The following is a 24681-nucleotide window of genomic DNA, read 5'->3' as shown; positions in this document are numbered from 1 at the left end:
GTATGCATTTTATTTCACCTAAGGTTAGTTATATGGACAGCATATTATTTAAAAGACGTATGTGTATTTTAAAATGGAAGAGGCCTATTTTCCGGAAAAAATAGCATATTAAATATACTTTACCACTCCATTGCTCCTTATTTAACAGTGTCTTCTACTAAAAGTAGGTCTGTCACTAGCATATGGTATTTTAAAAGACAGATACACTATCATTAAGCATCTGCTAAGCAGCAAGACACACTTTTTCATCACTGCTGTAACAGGTCCTGCTCTATACTACCAGAGTACAACAGCTGGTATATTTATACAGGTCCCACAAGCGATATCTGCTCTAACATATACAGTCAGCATCAGAACTAACCAAAATGAAGTAAAAGCTAACCTTTGCTGGGTTTGACTTGTATTCATAAGTAACACAAATAATAAAATAACGAACATATTATGAGTTCAAATTCTCAGAATTGGCTCCTTGACTTGGTGAGTTCCTACTTTAGGTTTTTATGTTGCTTTGAGTGCTACTTCTTGTGGGATTTAAAAGTGGAACTCCATCTAGTTTGTATTCACAATGAAAAGAACAGTGTTTGTCAAAGAAAATTGGTGGGACTGACCTGGCTTCTCCAGAGGACTTCTACCCTACAAAATGTGTGAGTTAACAAAATCACCCAGACAGACAACAGGGTAGCTAAGCAAAACTTCTTAGGGAGAGAAAGGGATGGGAAAAAGAACAGGAACGTAAGTGTAGTAACTCAGCATACTACTGACACAAGGGATCTGTTTGGAGGTACAATCTGCAGCTACAACTCCTTAGGTGACAGTACTTTTTAAAAAGCAGTATCCAGATCTGTGTACTTGCCTCGCTGTCTCTCCCTGTGCTGTGCATAGGCAATGTGACCCTTAGATCTCTCGTGACTTTAAACAGCAGTAACCAAGGATTCCTCTTCCCCCCATTTCTACACACATTCTGCTAACATAATCCCTATGGCCAACAGGACTGAAAGAATTTTGGTTGTTACAGTCAAATAACAACAACAGAATTGCTCCAGCTGCTCATTTAAAGAAAGCATTAGAGTGTTTGTTAAAGGTTGGCAGCCTGTTCAATATTGTCCTCTTGTAAAGATCTCTGATTGGAGTAAGTCCAAAGCAGATGGAAGGAGTGACCTGTGCTCTAAAATATGATGAGTGTGGCACAAGTTGCAAACGCTCTTTAAAAAAATCAAAAATTCTATGTGCTCCATGTCTGAGACAGAGACTTTGAACTTTTTATCAATCAACATCAGGGACAAAATATTAAGGGTGATAGTTGGAGAAGTTCTAAGATTCCAGAAGAAACTCCAAAATTAAATAAAATAAACTTAGTCCCTCATGGCTTATCCCATCATCTCTGCTCCTTCCAAAGGATTAGTGGAGTGGTGAGGTGAAGTGAAAAAAAAAAATTCATTCTGCCATAGTAATAAACTATTTAGAATAAAGACAATCAGAAAAGTAATTTCCTCATTGGGTTGACTCTGATTCTGAGAATGCAGCAGCATCTCAATTTGACTTTTCTGAATCACAGTACTGGCTTGCTCATCCCATTGCAAAATGCCAGATATACAGGCAAATACAGAAATGCATGTTACTTCATGACCTTCCTTCCTTCAGACCTCTGTTGTGTTTATATGACACATAAAACTGTGTAGTATTAATTATACTCGTAGTGACTTACAAAATGCTCTTATACTAAAGAGAAGAAAAATTCACATACTTTTACTATCACCCACAACATTTGTAGAAATTTTGCTAAAGAAAATGGCTAGCGAGCTTAACGGCTTGATTGATTTCCTATACATTGCAACTTCTGACTGACATTCTGGTACTCCATGTCAAAAGATCACTATAAAATGTCACATTTGTCTTATTTATCCATGAATAAATCAATACCAAAGCTTTTGATTATATTTTTAATTTTTTGATCAAAATTATTCATCTTGCTCTCAGTCTCCAGAGGAAAATATGGTCATACAGAATGGCTAGCAAATTAAAGAACTGCAAGGTAAGACTAGCACTAGGCTGGTATTTCATCACGGAGAAGTTTGTGCAAAGTTTTCCTATATAACTACTGTTGAGTGGCTTATGATAATCACAGACTGACACAGCCTTTTTGTACAAAGTGGGAAATGTGTACTTACTCTTTGAGAGACTCTTCTAAACGCTGGACTCGTAGAAATGCTTCATCTCTCTCTTCATTGGCCAACCTAAGCCTTGCCATGACAGCCTCATCACGTTCCCGTTGAGCTGAATAAACTTCTTCCACCAGAGCTGCAAAAGTAACCACCGTGTTTAACAAACAAGTTTGACAGGGAAATACACTATCAGATGCACTTACATGTGCCTTTGCCAGCATCTAAAAATCAATATTTCTCCACTGACCCTGGATTACTCTGGATAAGGTCTGTATTACTCCTCAGACACAACACTAACTTGCTGTTGACTGCTAATATGAATACTTTACAGAATGAAATTAAGCTATGTGTTTTCAAATTCACCCATGTATAACCAAACAGGCCAAGGAAGTTAATTGCTTTGCCTTCTGAATACTTGCTTAATGGAAAGGTAATTCTTAAAGCCCAGAATCATATGAGACAGTAGTAGGTTTGCTCTAAGACACAGAGTTAAAAGTAATGATGCATTAAAACCATGTCTACCATCACACAGTTTCCCATCAGGGTGGCACATTGAAATGAAATATTAAAAATTCTAATTTTCATAGTCTGTCTCTGGTATCACAAGAGTGGCACAGCTGGCATCTTTCCTTCTCTGCCAAGTCTTTACTTTATTGTGTAATATACAGTTATATTATCTGTTCCAGCATACTTGGACCTTGGAGCATTAGGTGCCAATAAACTAAGATTTACTGTCTATCCTTGGGAACAAACTAACACCTTGAAGTCATTCCTCATCCCGAGCTTACATTTTCTCCCTGCCTCTCCCCTGTCAATACATCTAACACCATCTCTGGCACACTGCCAAAATCCTTACCTCAATCTTACCGCCACTAAAATCTTTATTCATACTTTCATCATTTTCCTTTGCAATACTGCAGATCAGTAAAAATGTCTAGGGACTTTCAGAATGCCATAGTGAGACTGCTGTCACTCCCAGACAGAGGACTGTATCCTCTCTGATTGCCATAGGCATCTCAAAAAAACTCAACTGAGGTCTGTAGGTTCCAGAATTTTCCATGACCCACTTCTAGTCTGCCAAAGTGGCATTTAGTTACAGTCTCCTAACACTATATCACAATCTCTTTCAAATTTTGACATCTATTTCTCAAGAACCTTCTGTATGAAGCCACTGCTGCCAGGCTACTTTACCACCTTCATAACTTTGCTGCTCTCTGAACCACCACTTAAGTCATTAAGATCTCCAAGAAAGGTATCTTCACTCTCCACTTTAGTCTAGATATTTTAACCCTCCATTCTACCTCAGTTGACATTAACTCTGCTGACATTCTGTGTAAGTTTAATTTTACTTCACATTTGTACATTATTGTACAAAAACTTAGTGCAACGTAAAAAAAACCCACTTGTAGGAACATAGTACGACATTTTTGTAGCAGCTATATTGCTAGCACAAAATACAGTTTATCAGTGCCAGTAACACATCTCAAACTCCTCAGACAACTAAATACAAAAAGTGTATGGTCCATACATGGTTCTGCATGGTCCATAAACAACTCAACCAGGGATGTAAGATGAACAAGAAGACTAACAGAAAACGAGTCCAGAAACATGAATTAGAAAGATGTTCAAGGCAGGAAAGCAATCCTCTTGCCTTTAAGATGAGGAGAATAGTATTTCTACTTTCCCCAGGAGGGAGGAATAAGGAAGCATGTTTTTCAAAAATGTTGCATGGTAACTGTAGACTGGACAAAAGACAACAGGGAAAGGCTAACTATTACTTCTGGAAGTGCAGTCCCTTCTCTAACAAAAACCTGCAGAGGAGCTGTGAGCCTTGACATCAGGCCAGAGCTGTTAACAAGTCACATTCCAAAAAATAAAAATAAAAATAATGAAGCATCAGAAGTACAAATCTTGAAATGTATACAACATTTATCAAACATTGATTTAATTCTCCTCTACTTGAGTATTTACTTGTTCCACAAGAGTAGTGACTTTTTCTTGAAGATCAGTTTCCCTAGTTTGTAACAAGAAAGCTTTGCTTAATGTGGAATGGAAAATTGCATATACACGGATTGGCAGTCAGTTTGCAGCACTTGCAAAGGATAAGTCCGACATCTGCAAAGGTAGGTGGCTCATTAAGAATGTGAACACATATGAGGTGGGCTCATACATGAGCGTTTCTGCTCACCAGATTTCCATTTTGGTTGCTGAGATCTGTGATGGCGGGGAAACTAGTGCCTCAGCATGGACTGCCTGGGTAAACTACAGTGCAACTGCTATGCCCTGTTTGGGTCTGGAATACACAAGCAGTTATTCTGTACAGTAATTATTAACTATCTATATCTTAATATATTTGTGTACTGTAGTTTTTCCAATAAATTATGTCAGTTTATCTAGCATCATGACAGAGACTCTGAACAGAGAAATCTTTCCATAATGCTGCAAGTGGAAACATTATGTAATTTCCATACTGAAAACATTGCTGGAATGAATAGAAATCTGTCTAAAATAACTGAAGATTTGGCACTTATTACTGTTCTAGGGTTAATTACTTTCTGGATTAGTTAACTTCTTTTTGGTCTCTTTTTCAGGGCATCTATTCTTCTGTCAGACCTAATAACATCCCCCTCTCAGCATGGAAAACCACAATTTGCTGACTGCTACAAGGGATCTTGAACATACAAGTGCACTTCAGAAGGCCTGTGTTTTGGTATATCTAATTCCCTCTCTGCAAAACTACAACCATTCACAAGAATGACTATATAAGCTTTTAAAAAACAGATTATTGCTCATTTGTCCTTAAACCAAAGTAATATATAATGAACATTATTAAAACATTCAGAAAAAGATATTTTTTTAAAGTTACTTAACCATTCTGCTTATCTCAAATCTTACCATCCCTGATAGCAGCCCAGAGGCTAATTGCCTTGAACAATGAACCCTTCCCCCACCAAAGGTCCATTACAAAATACTGTCTTTTAAGTACTGGCAATGCAAAAATGACTTTAATTGAACAACTCTATTTTTATTATTTTTTTATCCTTCCACTAAATGAAGGCATTAGAATAAATATCCTAATGACCAGATGCAACAACTGCATTTAAAAATATATTTATAGTACATATAAGTGTTTGGCTTTGACTTGTATTTCATAGAAACATAGAATCATTTTGGTTGGAAAAGAACGTCAAAATCATCGAGTCCAACCACTAACCTCACACTGCTAAGCCCATCACCAAACCATGTCCCTCAGCACCTCATCTACATGGCTTTTAAATATCTCCAAGGATGGTGACTCCATCACCTCCATGGGCAGCCTGTGCCAGTGTTTAATAATCCTCTCAGGGAAGTTCTTCCTAACGTCCAATCTAAACCTCCCCTGGCATAACCTGAGGCCATCTTCTCTTGTCCTGCCACTCCTAACTAACCCTGGAAGAAAAGATCGACTACCACCTCGCTACAACCTCCTTTCAGACAGATGTATAGAGGGATCGTGTCTCCACTCAGCTCTCTCCAGACTAAACAAACTCAATTCCTTTGGCCACTCCTCATAAAACTTGTGCTCTAGACCCTTCACCAGCTTTGATGCCCATCTCTAGGACCTCAATATCTTTCTTCGAGTGAGGCTCAAGGAAGGCTAAAGCCCTCTTGGAATTGAATATGGCAATATGTAAAGGAGAAGAAGGGCTTCTTCAAGTACACTTGCAGCAAAAAAAAGACAAGGGAGAACATGAGCCTTTTGCTGAATGAAGTGGGTGCCCTGGTGATGAAGGATACTGAGAAGGCAGAACTACTGAGCGCCTTCATTGCTTTGGTCTTTACAGCTAAGGCTGGCCCTTGGGAAGCCCATTCCCTAGGGGATAGAGAGACAGACTGGAGAAAGAAGGACCTTCCCTTGGTTGAGGAGGATTGGGTTAGGGGTCTACTAAGCAAGCTGGACACCCACAAATCCATGGATCCTGATGCAATGCACCTACAAGGGCTGAGGGGTTTGAGTGATGTTATTGCTAAGTCTCTCTCCATCATTTTTTAACAATTGTGGAGCACAGGTGAGGTGTCTGAGGACTGAAGAAAGGCCAGTGTCACTCCAGTTCTGAAAAAAGGCAAGAAGAAGGGCCCTCAGTCAGCCTCACCTCCATTCCTGGAAAGGTGATGAAACAGCCAATCCTGGATGTCATCTATAAACACATGAAGGAAAAGATGGTTATCAGGAGGACTCTACATGGATTCAGCAAGAGGAAATCCCATTTGACCAACCTGATAGCTTTCTATGAGGGCACAACTGGCTGGGTAGATGAGAGGAGAGCAGCCAATGTCAACTACCTTGACTTCAGCAAGGCTTTTGACACTGTCTCCCATAATATCCTTATCAGAAAGCTCAGACAGTGTGGCTTGGAGAGTGGATGGTGAGGTGGATTGAGACCTGTCTGAGTGACAGAATCCAGAGGGTGGTGGCACAGAATCAAGTTGGAGGCCTGTGGCCAGTGGGCTTCCACGAGGGTTGGATCTGGGGTCAGTCTTATTCAACATCTTCATCAACAACCTGGATGAGGGGACAGAGTGTACCCTCAGCAAGCTGGCTGATGACACCAAACTGGGAGGACTGGCTGATTCCCCAGAAGGCTGTGCTGTCATTCAGTGGGATCTTGACCAGCTTGAGAGCTGGGCAGAGGCGAAGCTCATGAGGTTCAACATGGGCAAGTACAGAGTCCTGCACCACTACAGACTGTGGTTTGACCTGCTGGAGAGCAGCTCTGCAGAGAGATATATGGGAGATCTGGTAGACAACAAACTAAGCATAAGGCAGCAATGTGCCTTCATGGCCAAGAAGGTCAATGGCATTCTGGGATGCATTAAGAAAAATGTGTCCAGTAGATCAAGGAGCATTCTCCTCCCCATCTACCCTGCCCTAGTAAGGCCACATCTGGAGTCCTGTGTCCAGTTCTGGGCTTCCCAGTTCACAAGAGATAGGGAACTTTTGGAGAGAGTCCAGTGGAGGCCTACCAAGATGATCAGGGGACTGGAATATCTTTTTTATGAGGAACAGCTGTGAGACTTGGGGCTGTTCAGCCTGGAGAAGGGAAAACTGAGGGAGAGAACTTTATCAATGCTTATAAATCCTTAAATGGATGTCAAGAGGATGGAGTGAGCCTCTTTTTCTGCAGTGCCCAGGTACAGGACAAGAGGTAATGGACACAAGCTGGATCACAGGAAGTTCCACTTGAACATAAGGAAAAACTTCTGTATTGTGAGGGTGACAGAGCATTGGAACAGACTGTCCAGAGAGGTTGTGCAGTCTCCTCTAGAGGTTTTCAAAACCCGCCTGGATGCATTCCTGTGTGACCTAATCTAGATGATCCTGCTTCAGCAGGATGGTTGGACTAGATGATCTCTGGAAGTCCCTTCCAACCCTTACCATGCCTGCACAGTAATCTAAATTTTAAAAAAGTTAAAAAAAGGATAAAAAAATTAGTTACATGGCATTCAACACCACGTAGTTAGTAATACTGATATTGATCACAAAAATTACTTAATTAAAAAATACTTTAAAGTCCTCATCTAACTCATTTTAATGGTCTACAGAAGGCTAACTCACCTGATTCCTTTACCAGCCCAAGCTTTCGATGAATTTACATTAGATATTTCGGTTATTCCTTTTTTTAATACTACATGGAGTATTACAATGGTCACTCAGTTGCAGGTAGTCCAAAGTATGATATTAACAATAATGTTCACCATTCAGATTGAGCTATGGATGAGCCTCAAGTAAAAGTTTAGACCATAAACATCACTGGATTCTTCAAATAAGTCACTGAAATACATACACTTTTGGGTTGCAATGCAGCAGCAAACCGAAATATTTTGTGTCATATTTAGGAAAGTATGTGAAGTATAAGCTGTCCAACAAAAAGCCTATGACAGAGAGCGACATTAAAACGTTTGATATTAAAAAGCATAAAGATGATCATTCCTATGCTTCTTGAAAGTGCCAGGTAAAAATTAATTGGGAGTAAGAAGTCAGGCTCCTGAATCCCATTCAAGATATTGCACATCCAGCAAAATACTAGTTCCCGTACTGGAACACTGACTTGATGCTTGATCCAATGAAAAGCTACTTAGTCACCGACTGCTCTGGTCGACACCATGAGGTTTTTCTTGGAGACTTTCCAACAGCACACCAACCAACCCCATCCTGTTTATCTTGAGGCCTGACCAACAAGAAACACAAATTCTTATAGAACTCATGTTTCAAGCAAGAAAATGACACACATAAAATGAAGTATGAATAGTCAATTATTAAGCTAAAATGAATTGTGTCATTTACTAATTCATACACATATAATGACATTCAAGAACTAAAATATTCAAATCCCATAGTGCTAAATTAAGAAAAAAGGATTCTTTTTCAATGCTTGCAAACATTGTAATATATACAAACATGACGTTACTGTTTAGTTTCATAAACTTTATTTGCTTTGGAATAATTTAATAACATCTTTCCCCTTGTAACTAAAACCCCTGCATACTCTAAAAGAGCTCTTTATTTTAAAGGAATCATCATGCTAAACTCATCAATTCTAAAACATTTTTAGTTTTTAGTAAAGAAAACAATTGTAAACAGAGAGCTTTTGTAAGGTAGATAGCTATTACAAAGTTCACTTAGAAAATCAATATAGCATTTTAGCTGGAATTTGCTCATTAAACACCCACAGCTCTAATGCAAATTATGATGGAATGAATAAAGCAAATACATATGCTTCTTTCTTTTTATTAAATGTAAAATCTACTGTTAATTGCATCTGGTATGTCATATAAACTTTTCTTCTTAACTATTAAATGGAAGCTTTTACAAAAGTCATTAGAGATTCTCTTTCTTTGACTTGTATAAATTTCAATATTTGTTCAGTAAAGGTTCACAGCAGTTAAATTACATTAACAAATATTATTAGCTACTATGTAAGCCAACTAAGTAAAATACTTATATTGCAGGTAAAACAAATCAATGGGTGTTTACAATAATATTTGGATATGTCCATTTTTAAACAAGCTTATCAAATATCATGTAATTCTTAGTCAAATGAGAGAGACCCAAAGTAGATTTTTTCTTCCCAAATACTCAAATTTGTTTAGTAAGCTAATTGTTTTCTAATATGGGCAAAAGTAAATATGAAGAAGATGAACCATACCGAGTATGAGTTTACTGAGTCAAAGCAATGTACATATTTTCTTAGTTGAACCTGATTCTTTTGGCAAACCTATCTTCTACGTTTTTAACACTACCTTTAAAATACAGCAGTAGTGAGAAGGTGTGTTGGAAATCATTCTAGTTTAAACAGTGGTTCATGATTTTCCAAACAACAGAACTTTGGAGCAAGGGAAGGAAGCACAGTTCCCAGGAAGTAAGTCTGATTCCTGATTGACTAAAGGTCATCTGCATAAATAAAAAAAAACTGAATAGGAAAGGCATGAAAGAAGAAATTGCTGGGACTTAAAACATCTATGACAACAAAAATTACTTCACGTTAGTCATAAAAAAATATAAAATTCAGAATACAGGCCAGACCTTATAAGGAAGAGAGGAGATAACTACCCACACCACTGTCTCAGAAGACAGAGTTACCACTGTATTATAACACTACAACTGGCTTTCAATATGAGTCAGTTTGACAGAAATAATAACAATATTTTGGACTTTGCAGGGTGCTTAAAGTTAAGAGATGTGATGAAAAACTGCTTTTGGCTTTTGACTGAAAAATTGTGATGCAAGATATAGTACAACTAGAATTTTGCTAAGTGTTTTTGCAACAAGTGATCAGTTACTTCCAAGAAAAAGGCAGTGAGAAAGTTTTCGTGTTAACAATAGTGTATTTATGTAGAAGGTCAGGGTTTTGCAGTTTAAGATTTTATTTTCAAGATCAGTGGTTGCTGAGAAAAAGTGACTTGGGATTTTCTTTGGCATTGACTCTGGTGCATTCAAAATAATTTTACTATTTACGCTATTACAGCAACAAGAAATACAATTGTGATGATATGTTCTTACAAAAAAAGACTCTGAGCATTACGAATATTCAAAAGTTGACTGAAATAATAATGACACCAAAAAAAAGTTTAGATGCATGATTCCACTTCTGTTTCACAAAGGTATACAGCTCTAACGTACCAGTGAATGTTGAACTCCCAAGAAAAATGAAGCAAAGAATATTTTCTGTTTCCCACCTTTTGGAGATGTGTATTATTCTGAAGAAAAACTAGAAACATGAAAGAATTTGCTTGGCTAGGTCATAAATAGAATTCAATTCCTGTAATGAGTATTCTGTTTATCCTGCTCAATTCCTTCCATGAAAAAAAGTGAGCTGAAATTTTTCCTACTGACAGGTTTTTAGGGATTTTAGTTGTGTTTTCACTTTGGATTTCTGAGTAGCAGCTATAAGATATTGGGAAAGTATATTGTGAAAAGATGTGCAATGACTACCTGCCTTTTCATTTTCATCAGTCATAGAATCATAGAATCATAGAATGGTAGGGATTGGAAGGGACCGTTAGAGGTCATCTAGTCCAACCCCCCTGCAGAGTCCTCCTATTCCTGTCCACCATTGCTGGGTCTCTGTCTTGGAAACCATCCTCGTCATTTCCAAATGGGCCATTATTATCAGATTTTATTTAACCATATGAATATATGCTGGTTCTCCTTACCGAAATACAAACTTGTATGTATTTATTATACAGGCATTTTAGAAATCAAAATCCCCTGAGACTTTTTCAGCTAGATTTAATGACTGTGGTCACAATTCTTAAATAAGAATTCAATCTTATCATAGCCAAATAATAACAAAAAAAAATATTGAGTTCCTATGAAAGCCTTTTAAATTGTCATTAATTGGTCTCTGCACATACATGTTACAAAATGCAGATAATCCCTAGAAATGTTCAAAGCCTAAGGCCCTTATACAGTTCACATCCAAGTTAATGGCAAACTACAATGAGTTTCAGGGCTGTCTGTTGACTTAAAAACACTGCTGAAATGTTCTATTACGAAACACAACTTAAGTTCCTTGTTTTGTTTTTTGAAAGTCACCATTCATTTACTTTCAGTTATGACATATAACTGAAAAATAAAAGAAAAATAGTGATAAGAAGATCATAGAAAAACTACTTAAAAGTTTGCACCGGTCTATACCAGCAATTATAGACTACAAGTCATTTACACCTAAATGAGACTTTATAGATAAAGCAATCTGAACAAACACTGATAGAATACAGTGACTTCTTTATTGCTTTGTGTTTGTTGTAGGCATTTAGTGCATAGCATTCATTTTCTCCTACATAAATTTCCAATGCTATAAATAGAGCATTCTTAATAAAAGACTAAAGTTGCTTAGTGGCAGCTCTGCATAGGGTTTTCTTTGTGTACTCAGATCCAAATTCAATTTAAAAAAAATAAAGTGGGAAAGAATAGGAGAGAGTATTATACACTGACCCCACGGAAGTTCTTGTGAAAGCCAATCCCTGAACAATACTTAAGCTTCTGCTTCTAATACACTAAACACAGCTGACTTCAAAATTCAAATCATAATGATTTTAAACATTTTTTTCCAGTAATTACTGATGCCTGAATATTTACTTAAGGGGAGAAAATATAAATGTTGCATTAAAGTCTGTAAGCTACTATTTTAAAGGTTAAAGAAAAGTTTTTGTAATAGATTTTTTGCAGACCTTTTTACTTCTGAATAAAATCCAATTCTTTATGTCTAGCATCACAGAGGGGAAGACAGAAGTGTCAACACTAACCATAAAAATATGTAGGGGATACTGGTTTGCTTTTCACCTGCAAGCTTCACCCATAAATATCTTAGTAAATTTCATTTTACTCTTTGCTAGTGCATTGTATATTGTATTTCGGAGAGTTGTACACAACTTTTTGACAATCAACAATTCTGACAATCTAAAGGTAAAATTACATTACTTCAAATTAAACAGTTAAAAGTTAAGCCAAGATGTTCTCAATCACAGCACCTCCACCTTAGGGGTTTTTTCCTGACCTTTAAATAGATTGTCTACCTTCCCAAACAGATGATTCAAATTGTACAGTTGTTGTCAAAATCCTGTTATTTACTAGGAAATATTTGAAAAAAATATTCAGGAAATAGTTTTGCATAATGAAGGATTAATAGGACAACCCCCTAAGAACTATACATACAAATAAATTATGCACAGAAGATTGAGTTATGGAAGAATATGCATTACCTACTTAAACTGTAAAATATCATTCATACTTAGGTTTATAAACACAAAGGTTGGGAACTATTGAGTTCTTTTGGCTAAAGCCCAATATTGGCCTTATTTCAGTTTAATTGGAAGAGGATCTTGAATTCATCTTCTTCATGAGATATCAGGAACCTGGATTTCTGTTTGTACCAAAGGTTAATAAGAACTGTGTCTGCAAAAGTCAAACAGCATTAAATACCAAAAACTGATTATTATTCTGCAGGAGTTGTTCTGTCATTCATAATCTCTCCATGCTCCAACCTTCCACAGCTAATCTTTAATGGATGACATGCAAGAAAGAAAAATAACGTCTAAAAAGGGACTCTAAAGTGAGCTTTGAGGAAATGGAAAATACTTTTCTTCTGTGCTGGAAGTTATTGCCACCCAAATTTTATTACTGGCAAGATTACTTATTTCCTCTTACTTTATGGGATATTAAATCAAATTAACTCTAAGCTAATACCCACTCGGATATTTGTTTTCACTTTTGCTATTAAAACTATTGCATATGCATTCAGTAATTATTTTTAAAGTTAATTGAGGATACTTCAAATAATGTTCACAAACATTTTCATACCATATTCAAGAATTCCAAAATACGGCAAATGTTAGCTCTCAACATTCTTGTAAAAACAGACCCGAAAAAGGACTTCATTGTAGGTATACTGTCATAGTTTCCAGGGGGTTGAAAGTTGTATAACAAATACAAAGGTATTAGGAGTTCTGCTTTCCACTTTTTTCCACACTATATTTCCTATAATACCTTGGTCTTTCAGAGCACATCTGCAGAATGATAATACAGTTTTCAGGCATTAAAAGTCATGTGCAACACCTACTATGACTGGACTCAGTCCACTTCTTTCTGCTGATTTGATTCTGATTTTTAAAAGTATTGCATTTTAGTAACATTACTATTAGTCACAGAAAACCCCAGAGTACTTGTTGCCACAGAAAGATTGGAATTTATTAAATATTTTTCTACTATATTTTCCTTCAGAATTATTCTTAGTGTCAATATGTAGCACTGTGATACCAACAAAAAATATTCCAAGAGCTGAGGCTCTGATGTCAACTAGGGTGTATCTTTTTGCAGTAACAGTGACAGTTATTGTGAGAAGACCAGAGGGCTTTGTTTTTTTGTCCACTCTAGAGAGGCTACCACTATAAGTATTGAGGCTCTACATTTCTCACACTCAACAATCTCATTCCTCTAAAAGTTCCTGTATAATTCTTCTGTTAGGAAAAATTTAAGACACTTATCAAGTCCATTCAATGTGAGATCTGTGAGCTCTGCTATTGCTTTTGAATACTTACTCCTTTGCAACTTCTCTACACTTATCTTCCACTCTGTCCTCAGATGATATGTGCTCTTCCTTCCTTTCCCCTCCCCACAGTGTGGACCCATTCCCTTTTCTGTTCAACATATGAAAGTTCTGCAGTCCCACATTTCAAGAATTGTCTATTCTTCACACCCAGTTCACATGTGGTGCTCCCTTTTTTCCTTATATTATCCTAGTCTCACTTCTTGTATGATGTGCTCTTCTCTTGAGTTTTCTGATGTTGCTTCCACCTCTGATCTTTTCCTCTTCATGATGAAGTGAAACAAATGGTACCATCTGACAGTGGCTTAGGAGAGGAAATTCAATATAAGAATAATAAATAGCAGGAACCTGTGGCAACTATGGCTACCAGAAACAATAGACTAATGCTTAAAAGTCTGCAACCAAAACTACAAATTCCCTATTTTTCCTTAGCCACGGCTACCTGACACAGAGATTGGAATCTAGGGAAGTTCCGAAGTCCATTTTCCAGTCTACTGAAATTCTAAAATGAATACAGAATATAAGTTATTTACTGCACATAATATTAAACATTCTCTTCTATCATGTGTATCTTCTGCCTTAACTCTTCCTCTTCTTATTCTCTTATGAGTCCTTTCACAAATTTAAACTTTTTTTCTTCACTTCTTTCTGTGAAAAAAGTAAAAATCACAAAGCTACCAGCTTTGAGTTGGTTGTTTCTGAAGACCATTGCAGCTTTCTTAAATAGGCCTTTGTCTTCAGCATTTCCGTTCCTTCCATGGGATTGTTCAGGTAAAATCCATCACTGAGAGGGTTAAATTTTAAATAGAATTGTAATATTCCTCAAAGTAGATAATATTTTTATCTTGTACTTTTCTGATGTTTTTTACAATATAATTTTGTGGAGTCTTTTCTTATCATAAAGCTAGTACTAAGTAATAATAAAAATGCAAACACCCATATTTACAAGCTTCACTCTACCATGTGTTATACACCGCAGTAATTAAACATTAACTAGCAACATGAAATCACAGCAGCATGTGTTCTCCTTTCCTCAAAGGACTGAACACAAGGAGAAAAGTTTTTCCTTAAACACAATGAGCCTTCTTTATGAGGTTCTGCTTGTCCATTAGAACTCTTCACACGGCTTTTATGAGCAAGGGACACATAGACCTCCACACATGCAGTTTGGTTCATATCATTGCAGATTTTAAAACATTCATCCAAACTTGATAACATTCTTAGAACTATAAGACAGGAAGCAAAAAAACATGAAATATTAATAATGCTTCCCTTTGGCAAACAGCTTAAGTAGGGAGCCTCTTATCCTCTCTCTCAGCATTTAAAGGATTTCATACTTCCTGAACTTGTAAAAGGAGAAAAAAGGATATTTTTTAAAAAAGTCATCCTTATTATACATTGTAACTGTCATTAAAATTTGACTTATTCTTCCTTTTTAAAATGGGATTAAGATGTTAATTATTATATCCATATTAATGCCATACTGTGTTGAAGAAAATAATGTACTTGGGGCAAAATTAGAAACTTGAAACAGTGGTATAAAAAACCCCCAATTTGATAAGTACTTTATCTGTACCCATAAAAACAAAACTAAACATGTTTTTGACACACCTTTTGACACACAATTTCTTCCAGGTTTTAATGAGTAATGAACATCTACATCAAAGAGAATATTTCTCTATTATAGGTACAGAGGTAAACCACTGCAAATATCCAGGAAAAAAACCTTGGATTCAAAACAAATAATCTGCACTAGCTTTCAGATTCTGGATATAACTATGATATGCAGTGCAGTTTGCTTTTCCTCTGAAAATAAAGCAAGCAGTTTATGTAAACCAAAATAAAAATAAAATTATGTCTGTATTTCAATTTGTTTCCTAATATGTAGATTAGATTTGCCTTCCCTTCCCTTCCTCCACCATGGAAAATTTAGAAACTGTCTCCTCTATCTATAATATAGAGAGAACACTGTGTTCTCAGGAGTTTGACATTAAGTGGAAAGTGAGTGATCTGCTTTTCCGTGTAAGATAGTTACTCCTCCCTCTAGCACCAATATTTTGGGGATATGTATTAGTGCTATTAATACTATACGAAACTAACTACACAATTGTATCTAGCTTACACTTTATTTGCGAGCAAATGACACGATGAATTTATGAAAGCACTCCCATTAATTTCTTTGAAAGACTTGGAGAAAAACCTCAGAGTATTTTTCATCCACTGGGTACACTGTACACACAGTAACTTTTCAATAATAAAAATAGTCAGCTTCCCCACTGTAGAAATGTCCAAAATCATAGAATACAGTCTCCATTCTTGTCTACCCCCCAAAAAATTAACAACAAATATCAGAATGCATTCACTTTCGACCATAAACTTAAAACCCTTTAATTTTGGAAATTTGGATAAACTTTATTCACTGAAGACATACCATTGACAGACAAAAAATCATTATAACTACCGAAACAACAGATTTTTGAGAAAAGTGCAAGTATCTAGTTGATGTGAATGTGTGACTATCTCCATACACGGGGAGGGGGTAGTATTGCTCTGAACGAGCTAAAACAATAAGTGGTATTTGAACTGCTGGTTGAAAGGTAGAGGCACCGGTAATCATTATTTCCCCTTGTTTGTTCAGGACCTTCCAACAAAACAAACAACCTTTTTGTGATTGGATTGACATGGTGTTAACAATGCATTTAATGCCCAAATCAGTATGAATACAGGTAAAGCTCCTGCTAATACCAGTACCAGGATGTTAAAGCCACCTATTTTCTCAGCAACTCTAAACAGCCACGCGTAAAAAAAAAAGTCAAATCTTCCCTCCTTTAGCAAATAAAGCTAACATTGACTAGGCCACGTCATATAGCAACTGCGGGTACTGTATGAGCTATATAGCCATCTGTTAAACGCTTGCCTACTGTACCTGCAATCTTTTCTGCAATCTTAGCTTCTGTAGCTCTTTCTTGCAGTTCTAAGTCCAGTTTTATTGTCTTCAGCTCCTTGTCCTTTTCAGACAGCTTATCTTGAAGCTGAATTGAACAAATGGACAGTAAGATTCTTATCTGGTTGAAACAGAGAATTACTTTTTTAACCACAACAAATTTTTAAATAATAATTTCATATGTCCAAAACACAAGCACCAAGCAATACAACAGAATTTCAATTAATTTTGTTCATTTAACATATTTAAATACGCTAAAATGTTAAAAATATCTTTTTTTTGTCATCTGCTCTATCTTGATCTGCGAGGCAAGCAGCAATGTGCCATTATTTTTACTTGGGATTCTCCTCTTCAGACATCACCAGCTGTGGTCCTGCTCCCTAAGGAAGTTCAGAATTACATGGAATATAATGCAGGTGGTGTCTGCATGAATAGCCTATTTCCTCCCAAGAGTACTGACATCACAACATGAAGAGACCGCAGAGTAAATGCACAATTTTTCATGTGTATCACCAGACAGAACACTGGTATTGTTTCAACTGTTGGGGGGTCTCTTTTAAATGGCAATTCACTAAATCTGTTCTTGGACAAATATATGAGCTTGCCCATAAATAGAAAGTAATGCTTCATGGAAAGACTATAGACTTTTCTGTTGTTTGGACACATGCAACTGTTACTAATGTTAAAAGCAATGCAGTGTGCAAGTAGGGTGGAATTTTCTTCCCCTCAACAAAGAGGAGGTATCAGGGCACATTCATTATCTGGACTACATGTACAGAATCATTAGCTCCAGATTCTGTTCATGAAATCGTGGTCTTGGTTTTGGTCCTCTTTGGTTTTGATCCATGGTGAAGAACCCATGTCACTGATTAAAAAGGTTAAAGGGTAGGATGAAAGATTTCTTTAATTCCAGAGATGCAGTTGTTAAGCAGATACTAAGAATTCAAAATGACAAGAAAACTATTGATTGGTGCACTAAAATAAATAACAAAACTAAGTTAGAAACAGTTTAAAATGTATGTTTTGTAAGACATCCATAAAAGAGCAAATACTGTGATCTGAATATCTCAATTGTACCTTTTTATTTTTGGCCCTCAGAGTGTCCAATTCTTTTAAAAGGAATGTAGTTTCTGTTTTTCCACCTAAATCGGCAGCATCTTTCCATGAGGATATATATTCAGGGAGCATACTGTTAGCTTTTCTTTCTATGGTGCTATGTTTAGGAGGGAAAAAAAAAAGATAAATCATGCAACCCCAGTTCCTTGCCTCCTGAAACAAAATACACAGAAATAAATGATTGAAACTCATTAATTGTTGCAAAGATATTAAATAGCCAGTAAAAGAAATATCCTTCCATCACTTCTTAAATCTGTAATTCTGAAAAAATTTGTAAATCTGGAATAGTAAATAAATATACTACAGTACTAAGGCAGAGAACAGATTGGCTATTAGGCTTTTAAAAATAAAATGCTTAAAGGAAGTAAAAATTAAATAACAGTGCTAACATAGGAGCAACAAAGTAATGAAACATTTGAGGATCAAATTGATGCCCAGGTGAAAAGAAACCAAATTTTTCAGTAGGATGGACCATTACAAATAAAGTGAAATGAGAATATTCAGACGATCTAGGAGCTGATCTTGAAGAAAACTGTAAAATGATGGCATCATTCTAAATATTATAACTGACAACAGGAATTCCATATTGTGAAGCACTCACAGAGTTTTAAGGTAACTAATTCCCTGTACTCGGCTTTGGTGACGCTGCACCTTGAATAATGTGTCCAGTTTTGGGCCCCTCTCTACAAAAAGGACATTGAGTTGCTGGAGTGTGTCCAGAGGCGGGCCATCAAGCAAGTAAAGGATTTGGAGCATTTCCTCATATGAGGAACAGCTGAGGGATCTGGGGCTGTTTAGTCTGGAGAAAAGAAGGCTCAGTGGAGACCTTACTGCTCTCTACAACTACCTGAAAGGAAGTTGTAGCAAGGCAGGGTTGGTCTGTTGTCTCTAGTAACAAGCAATAGTACAAAAACAAATGGCCTCAAGCTGCACCAGGGGAGTTTCAGGCACAATATGGGGAGGAATTTCTTTACTGAAAGGGTTATCAGGCATTGAAACAGGCTGCCCAGGGAGGTGGTGGTGTCACCGTCCCTGGAGGTGTTTAAGAGATAGGTGGATGTTGCACTTAGGGAAAATGGTCTAGTGGTTGATAGGTCTGGGACAAAGACTGGACTTGATTTAAGATCTCTTCCAGCTGAAACGATTCTAGGGCCCTACAGCTTCTATGTAGCCATATTCAGTGAAAAATAAGACAAGATTCAATGGCCACAAAAATTCTGTAAGACTTTTACAAAACTCCTTGGTTATCCATTGATACAGATAACTCAGAACTCACTTGTAATATGGGAACAAAATCAGTAGATAAATGGGGGGAAGGGGAATTAGCAAGTATTTTTAACATTGGATTCCCTCAAGTGTTTTCTTTTCATTGGCTGCAGAGTCAATGAGTCATGAGAAATAGCCACAGAAAAGCTAAACCTTCTGAACTATTTCTACAATATTTCTACTGTATACATTACTTTCATTATATTTAATTAACATCCTAGAAAGAAAAGTTATCTATTGCTTCGAAGAGTCATTCTCTTAGGCAGATAGATGTTTGTACTCAGCCACCGCTTTCTTCATCTGCTTCCATTGGATTTATTTTCTTTAGGGTTCTTTACAAATGAAGTTAATATCTATGCTCTGCAGGCAAACTATGGTGCAACCTAAAGCACATCAAGCATAGACAGCAGAAGATTCACATAAAAAGATACTTAGTGCATTGTGCTACATATGGAGTGGAGGAGTACTTAAACTGGTTGTATTCACAAAACAGATGGAAAAATACTATGTACTGCTTTTGGTCAGATGGGTCACCACTAGCTCATACTAAAGGTAAGAAAACCAGGTGTAGAATCTGCTAGACAAGTAAAGAAGTGAGTATATTTTTCAAAAGTACATTACAGGGCTCTGCAGCCCTATAATTTTCAAAAGCAACTCTGTCATTCTTATTTAAGACTTGAGCTTCAGACTGCCTAAGCCACTCAAAAACTAGTAGCACTTTCTCTGATCAGCTGTGTATAACTTCATATATTATGCCACATATAGCATGAGCATGTGTGTTTCTTAAGACTGCAATAGAGGGCCATAGCTCAGTAAGGAACAACGACAAATGACCAAGATTAGTAACAGAATAAAATCTGCAGAATTTTTGTTACACTTTTCAACCATATTTGCCCTTCTTCAGGTCTCTGTCACAGACTGCCTACAAGGTATTACAGCCTCATCTTCACTCTTGCAACTTCATTCAAACTTCATCCTGCTTTATTCCAGCTTCCTTCTCACTTATGATACTTTGGGTATACTGTTCTTGTAAAAAAAGCCACAGATACTATTAGACTTTTAGACCATCTTTTCTAATTCTGATGTCTGTAGAGATCACAGGCATCAAAATATCCTCAGTATGTCTCATAAGCCATCAACATGATCCTATTTTCTATCAGTGCTAAAGGAGGCAGTGATGAAATGCCAGATTCCACAAGGAAAGAAGGGCAGATATGATGAGTTTAAGCAAAAAGCTGACTTGCTGATTCTCAATTGAGAAGTGAACTTCCCTATCTTTATGAAAAAATTGATACTTATATTTTCTACAATATTAATCAAGAAAAACTTTATATAAGGCTGTTTGTCTTTACCTTGATTCTTCAGGTCCGGAATTATAGTCATTTGTAGCTCCTCCTCTTTGACTGGTTACTTGTAAATCTAAAAGTTTCAGTGCTTCAGCTTCTGAGATGAAAAACTCTGGGTTTTTCTGGGAATTATGATGAAACTGAAACTCAACAGAAAAGTCTTCTTTTTCCCGTTCCAGGATGTGTGTTTCTAATTGGAAATAGAAGCAAACACATTTTTTCATTTGGAGCACACACTTGAGATTTCCCATTAGAAAACAGTTTGCAATTTTCTTCTTTGTAGAAGAAAAGGGAAAGTACTTTAGTTGCAGATTTCATAGAATCATAGAATCATAGAATGGTAGGGTTGGAAGGGACCTCCAGAGATCACCTAGTCCAACCCCCCTGCAGAAGCAGGTTCACCTAGATCAGGTTGCATAGGAACATGTCCAGGTGGGTTTTGAAGATTTCCAGAGGAGACTCCACACCTTCCCTGGACAGCCTGTGCTAGTGCTCCATCATTCTCACAGTGAAATACTTTTTCCTTAGGTTTAAATAGAACTTTTTGTGTTCCAGCTTCTTTCCATTACCCCTTGTCCTTTCACTTAGATACCATAAAAAAAGTGATGCCCCAACCTCCTGACACCCACCATTTAGATATTTGTAAATATTAATGAGATCACCCCTCAGTCTCCTCTTCTCCGGACTAAACAGCCCTAGTTCCCACAGCCTTTCCTCATAAGGAAGATGTTCAAGTCCCCTGATCATCTTGGTGGCCCTGCGCTGGACTCTCTCCAGAAGCTCTCTGTTCCTCTTGAGCTGGGGAGCCCAGAACTGGACACAAGACTCATGATATTCCTCTCTGCCCCACTCTCAAGCTGGTCAAGATCCCTCTGGATGGCAGCACAGCCTCTGGGGAATCAGCCAGTCCTCCCAGTTTGGTGTCATCAGGGAACTTGCTGAGGGTACACTCTGTCCCCTCATCCAGGTTGTTGATGAAGATGTTCAATAAGACTGGACCCATGTTCTGGTTTAGCAAGAAGCAGCTTTTGGCTTAGTAACAGGGGGAGCGGGTTGCAGTGAAGACCGGGTAAAGAGTTTGCGGACTCTCCCCCGGCTCCTAGGTTCAGACCCACCTCCGGTCCGGCTGGGCCAATCTGGCGCCTCTGCTATCACTATTTAGGGGACGGGAATTTGAAATGCGAGGCAGGAGGTGTAAGAGTGATACAAGATGGAGGCGACCATGTGGACCCTTCAGCCAGAGAAGGAGAAAGGAAGGAGAAGCAGTAGACCAGAGACCCTTCTGCAAGCCGTGGCGAGAATACAAGCTGTGCCCCTGAAACCTATGGAGATCCGTGGCAGGACTGAGAGCCACCAGCAGCTCCATGTGAGTGAGCCCAGACAGGCGAGGGACTGTGTGGGGAGACGGCCATGGCCCAGGCCGTGCTGGAGAGCCTGCACGCCGCAGAGCAGCCCCACACGAGAGGCAGAGAGGAGCTGCAGCCTTTGGAGTAAGTGAGCGTCGGAGCAGCCCGTGCAGGGCTGCCATGCGTGTGAGTTACCCCACGGACTTGCAGGGAGGACTGGTGTGGAGTTCACCCGTCCTGAGGAGGTACAAACGGCAGAAGCTATGGGGAACTGACTAACTGAAACCTCCACTGCCTGCCCCACCGAACCGTTCAGGAGGGGACAGGGTAAAAACCCCGGGATCAGGGCTCTGAGCCCGGGAAGAGGGGAGGTGTGGCAAGAAGGTGTTCTTAAAAAGGCTGGCTGGACTCTTCATTGATGTATTACTCTGTGTTGTTTCATTTTGGTTATGTTTTGGGGTTTTGGGGGTATGTTTTAGTTGATGTTGCATTAAATTATTTTCTGTTTTCTTCCCCAAACTGAGTAGCCTGGTCTGTTTTGTCCTGAACCTTAAGTGGCAATTAAGCCCTCCCTGCCCTTGAGCAATTCTCAGCCTCTTCGGCCTCTTTGTTCCCTGATGGGCCTAAACCACGACAACCCAGAATCCATGCCTGTAGAACTCCAGTGGCCACAGGCCTCCAACTTTACTCAGCTCTGCCCTCTGGGCTCTTTAATTCAGCCAGCTCTCAATCCACCCCATTGTCAACTCATTCAATCCACATTGAGCTTTCTGATGAGGATGTTATGGGAGCCAGTGCTGAAGTCAAGGTAGATGACATCTGCTGCTCTCCCCTCATCTAGCCAGCCAGTTATGCCCTCATAGAAGGCTATCAGGTTGGACAGCTGATACCTACAGCACAGATGTAGGAATTATAACCTATTCACAGTATTTTTCTCTTGAAAATCTGAAAATTTCATCAGCATTTCTTGTTCCCACTACCCTTTAAATGACTACTTAAAACAATGCTGACCCGAGAAAATGATCTACCCATCTTGTAAAAATCAGCTTCATTCTAATGAGAGATGTTTAATTTCAGCTGTAGACAGTGAAATTTGCAGTCTGTGAACTGGACTCTTATACTGCGGTCTTTTTCAATTCCATTTTGGCTAGAAAAGGTGTACAGCAAGCTGTGATTATCAACAACAAACTTAAGCCCTCACTATTCACTCCTTAAGAGCCTAATGCACAGGCTCATGCAACTAAAGAACTTGAAGAATGCAAAGCACAAATTGTGCCAAAGGGAAAAATTATCTGATTAAAATGTTGAGTGTGATAGTTCTCTTAAGCTTCGCTACTAGATATTTTCAGGACATATTTCTGATATCAAGGTATTTAAGTGAAAGAAAGGTCTACATACCACGAATATTCTTTCATAAAGTAAGAACAACAAGTTTTAATTATAAAGCTATTTTGAAAAATGATGAGGAAGAAACATTAAAAAGCTGCAAATGGAAAAAAGTTCATATATTCTTTCAGATTAGCAGAGAAGAAAAGCTGGAGCTTTTGCTCACTTAACTTAGTGATTCCAAACATTTTGGATACGTTTTACAGTATATATTGTTTGATCTAATTTAACATTTCTTCCTAAAATAATAAGCATCTGTTTATACAGTCGCAATAATCTACAAATAGCCCTAAAATATACATTGATCAGTATCAAGGTGTCATGTTGCATGTAAGACATAAAAAAACAGATTGCAAGTAAAAAATACTGGAGATTCTCCAAAATCTGTTGCAACAGATTACTCTTTCCTTGAAGAAGGAAAGACATAGCCAATGGCACTAGAGACATCACAAGAACACAAAAAGATGACTTGTGAATTCAATGGTGTCAGTTTAAGATGTTCCTATACACTACCTTGAGGAAAAACTTACTGTACCCAATGCTTATCTATATTCTCCTAATCTACTTAAGCACAAATCCACTTGAATCCACTCTCACCATTCCCCTAAACTACAACCATTGATTTTTGTTCTAGAGGAACAGCAGTCAACAGCGTATCAGAATCTTTATTTCTAAGCAGTAATAAACACATGGGGACCATAACTCTATAAAACATTTGTTAACAAGTACAACCTAATGCTACTTTTAGTACAGTACTGTGATTGAAATATGTTCCTTAAATAATTTCACAGCTAATGCAGAAATTGAATAAAGCCCACAGACACCTGGATTCCTTGAGCAAATCTATGATCTTATTCACTGGCTCAAAATCCTGCAGGTTTTTGAGCCGAGATTTCCTTTTAATTGCTGCTCTGTTTTAAAAATGGATTCAATCCCTTGCTTCTCCTTACAGTAAGTAGCAAGGATCTCTAAAGAAATGAGCATTAAAAAATTCACCATGTGTACTATAAGAATCTGCCCCAACTTGGGAGTGGCAACACATAAGGGTAAAATTTGGAATCCTCTCCAGTTAGTACTATCTAAAAACTAATCTAGTCCGAATTTCAATACTTGCAAAGCTTATATAAGGAGGCATATATTTGTTTAAGATGTGTTTCCCGTTTGATTTACATTATAAAGAACTGTCTATCAAACTTCCTGTCCATTTCTCTTATTTCAGATGCAGGATCTATACATATATAGATACATATGCAAATTATGCTCTCACACACTGAAGGGGAAGTGCAATGCTTCACTTGCCATAACTTTTCCTCCCCTTCTTCTCTAGGGCATCAACATTTTTTGTAAGTCATATGTATTTGAAGCACCTGAGGTGAAGTATGATGCATTTTGTGGAAGAATTTAAGCACACCATATGTGTTGCAATAACCAGTGACTGTATTGCCATGAATCTTGTTCCTTGTTTAGTATCATTACATTCTCCTTTCGCCCACACTATATGAAATTTGGAAAAGAAAAACCTTCTCA

General features: G+C 37.7%; 1 protein-coding gene across 7 annotated transcripts in view; it reads right to left on the bottom strand.

Annotated features, from left to right (window-relative positions):
* The window catches only part of MIPOL1 (mirror-image polydactyly 1), a 193633-nt gene that overhangs the window by 118896 nt on the left and 50056 nt on the right, over nucleotides 1-24681 (bottom strand). For all 7 annotated transcript variants that reach the window (XM_061998527.1, XM_061998532.1, XM_061998529.1 and 4 more), the window contains 4 exons: nucleotides 20429-20612; nucleotides 17772-17907; nucleotides 16677-16782; nucleotides 2169-2298 (listed from right to left, as the gene is read on the bottom strand). In XM_061998527.1, the coding sequence (XP_061854511.1) occupies nucleotides 2169-2298; nucleotides 16677-16782; nucleotides 17772-17907; nucleotides 20429-20612 (556 nt within the window). The remainder of the gene's footprint in view (nucleotides 1-2168; nucleotides 2299-16676; nucleotides 16783-17771; nucleotides 17908-20428; nucleotides 20613-24681) is intronic.

The sequence above is a fragment of the Colius striatus genome, chromosome 6, assembly GCF_028858725.1.
Source record: "Colius striatus isolate bColStr4 chromosome 6, bColStr4.1.hap1, whole genome shotgun sequence".
Lineage (NCBI taxonomy): Eukaryota > Metazoa > Chordata > Aves > Coliiformes > Coliidae > Colius > Colius striatus.
The sequence above is the reverse complement of the archived record's forward strand: the minus strand, read 5'-3'. Positions and strand labels throughout refer to the sequence as shown.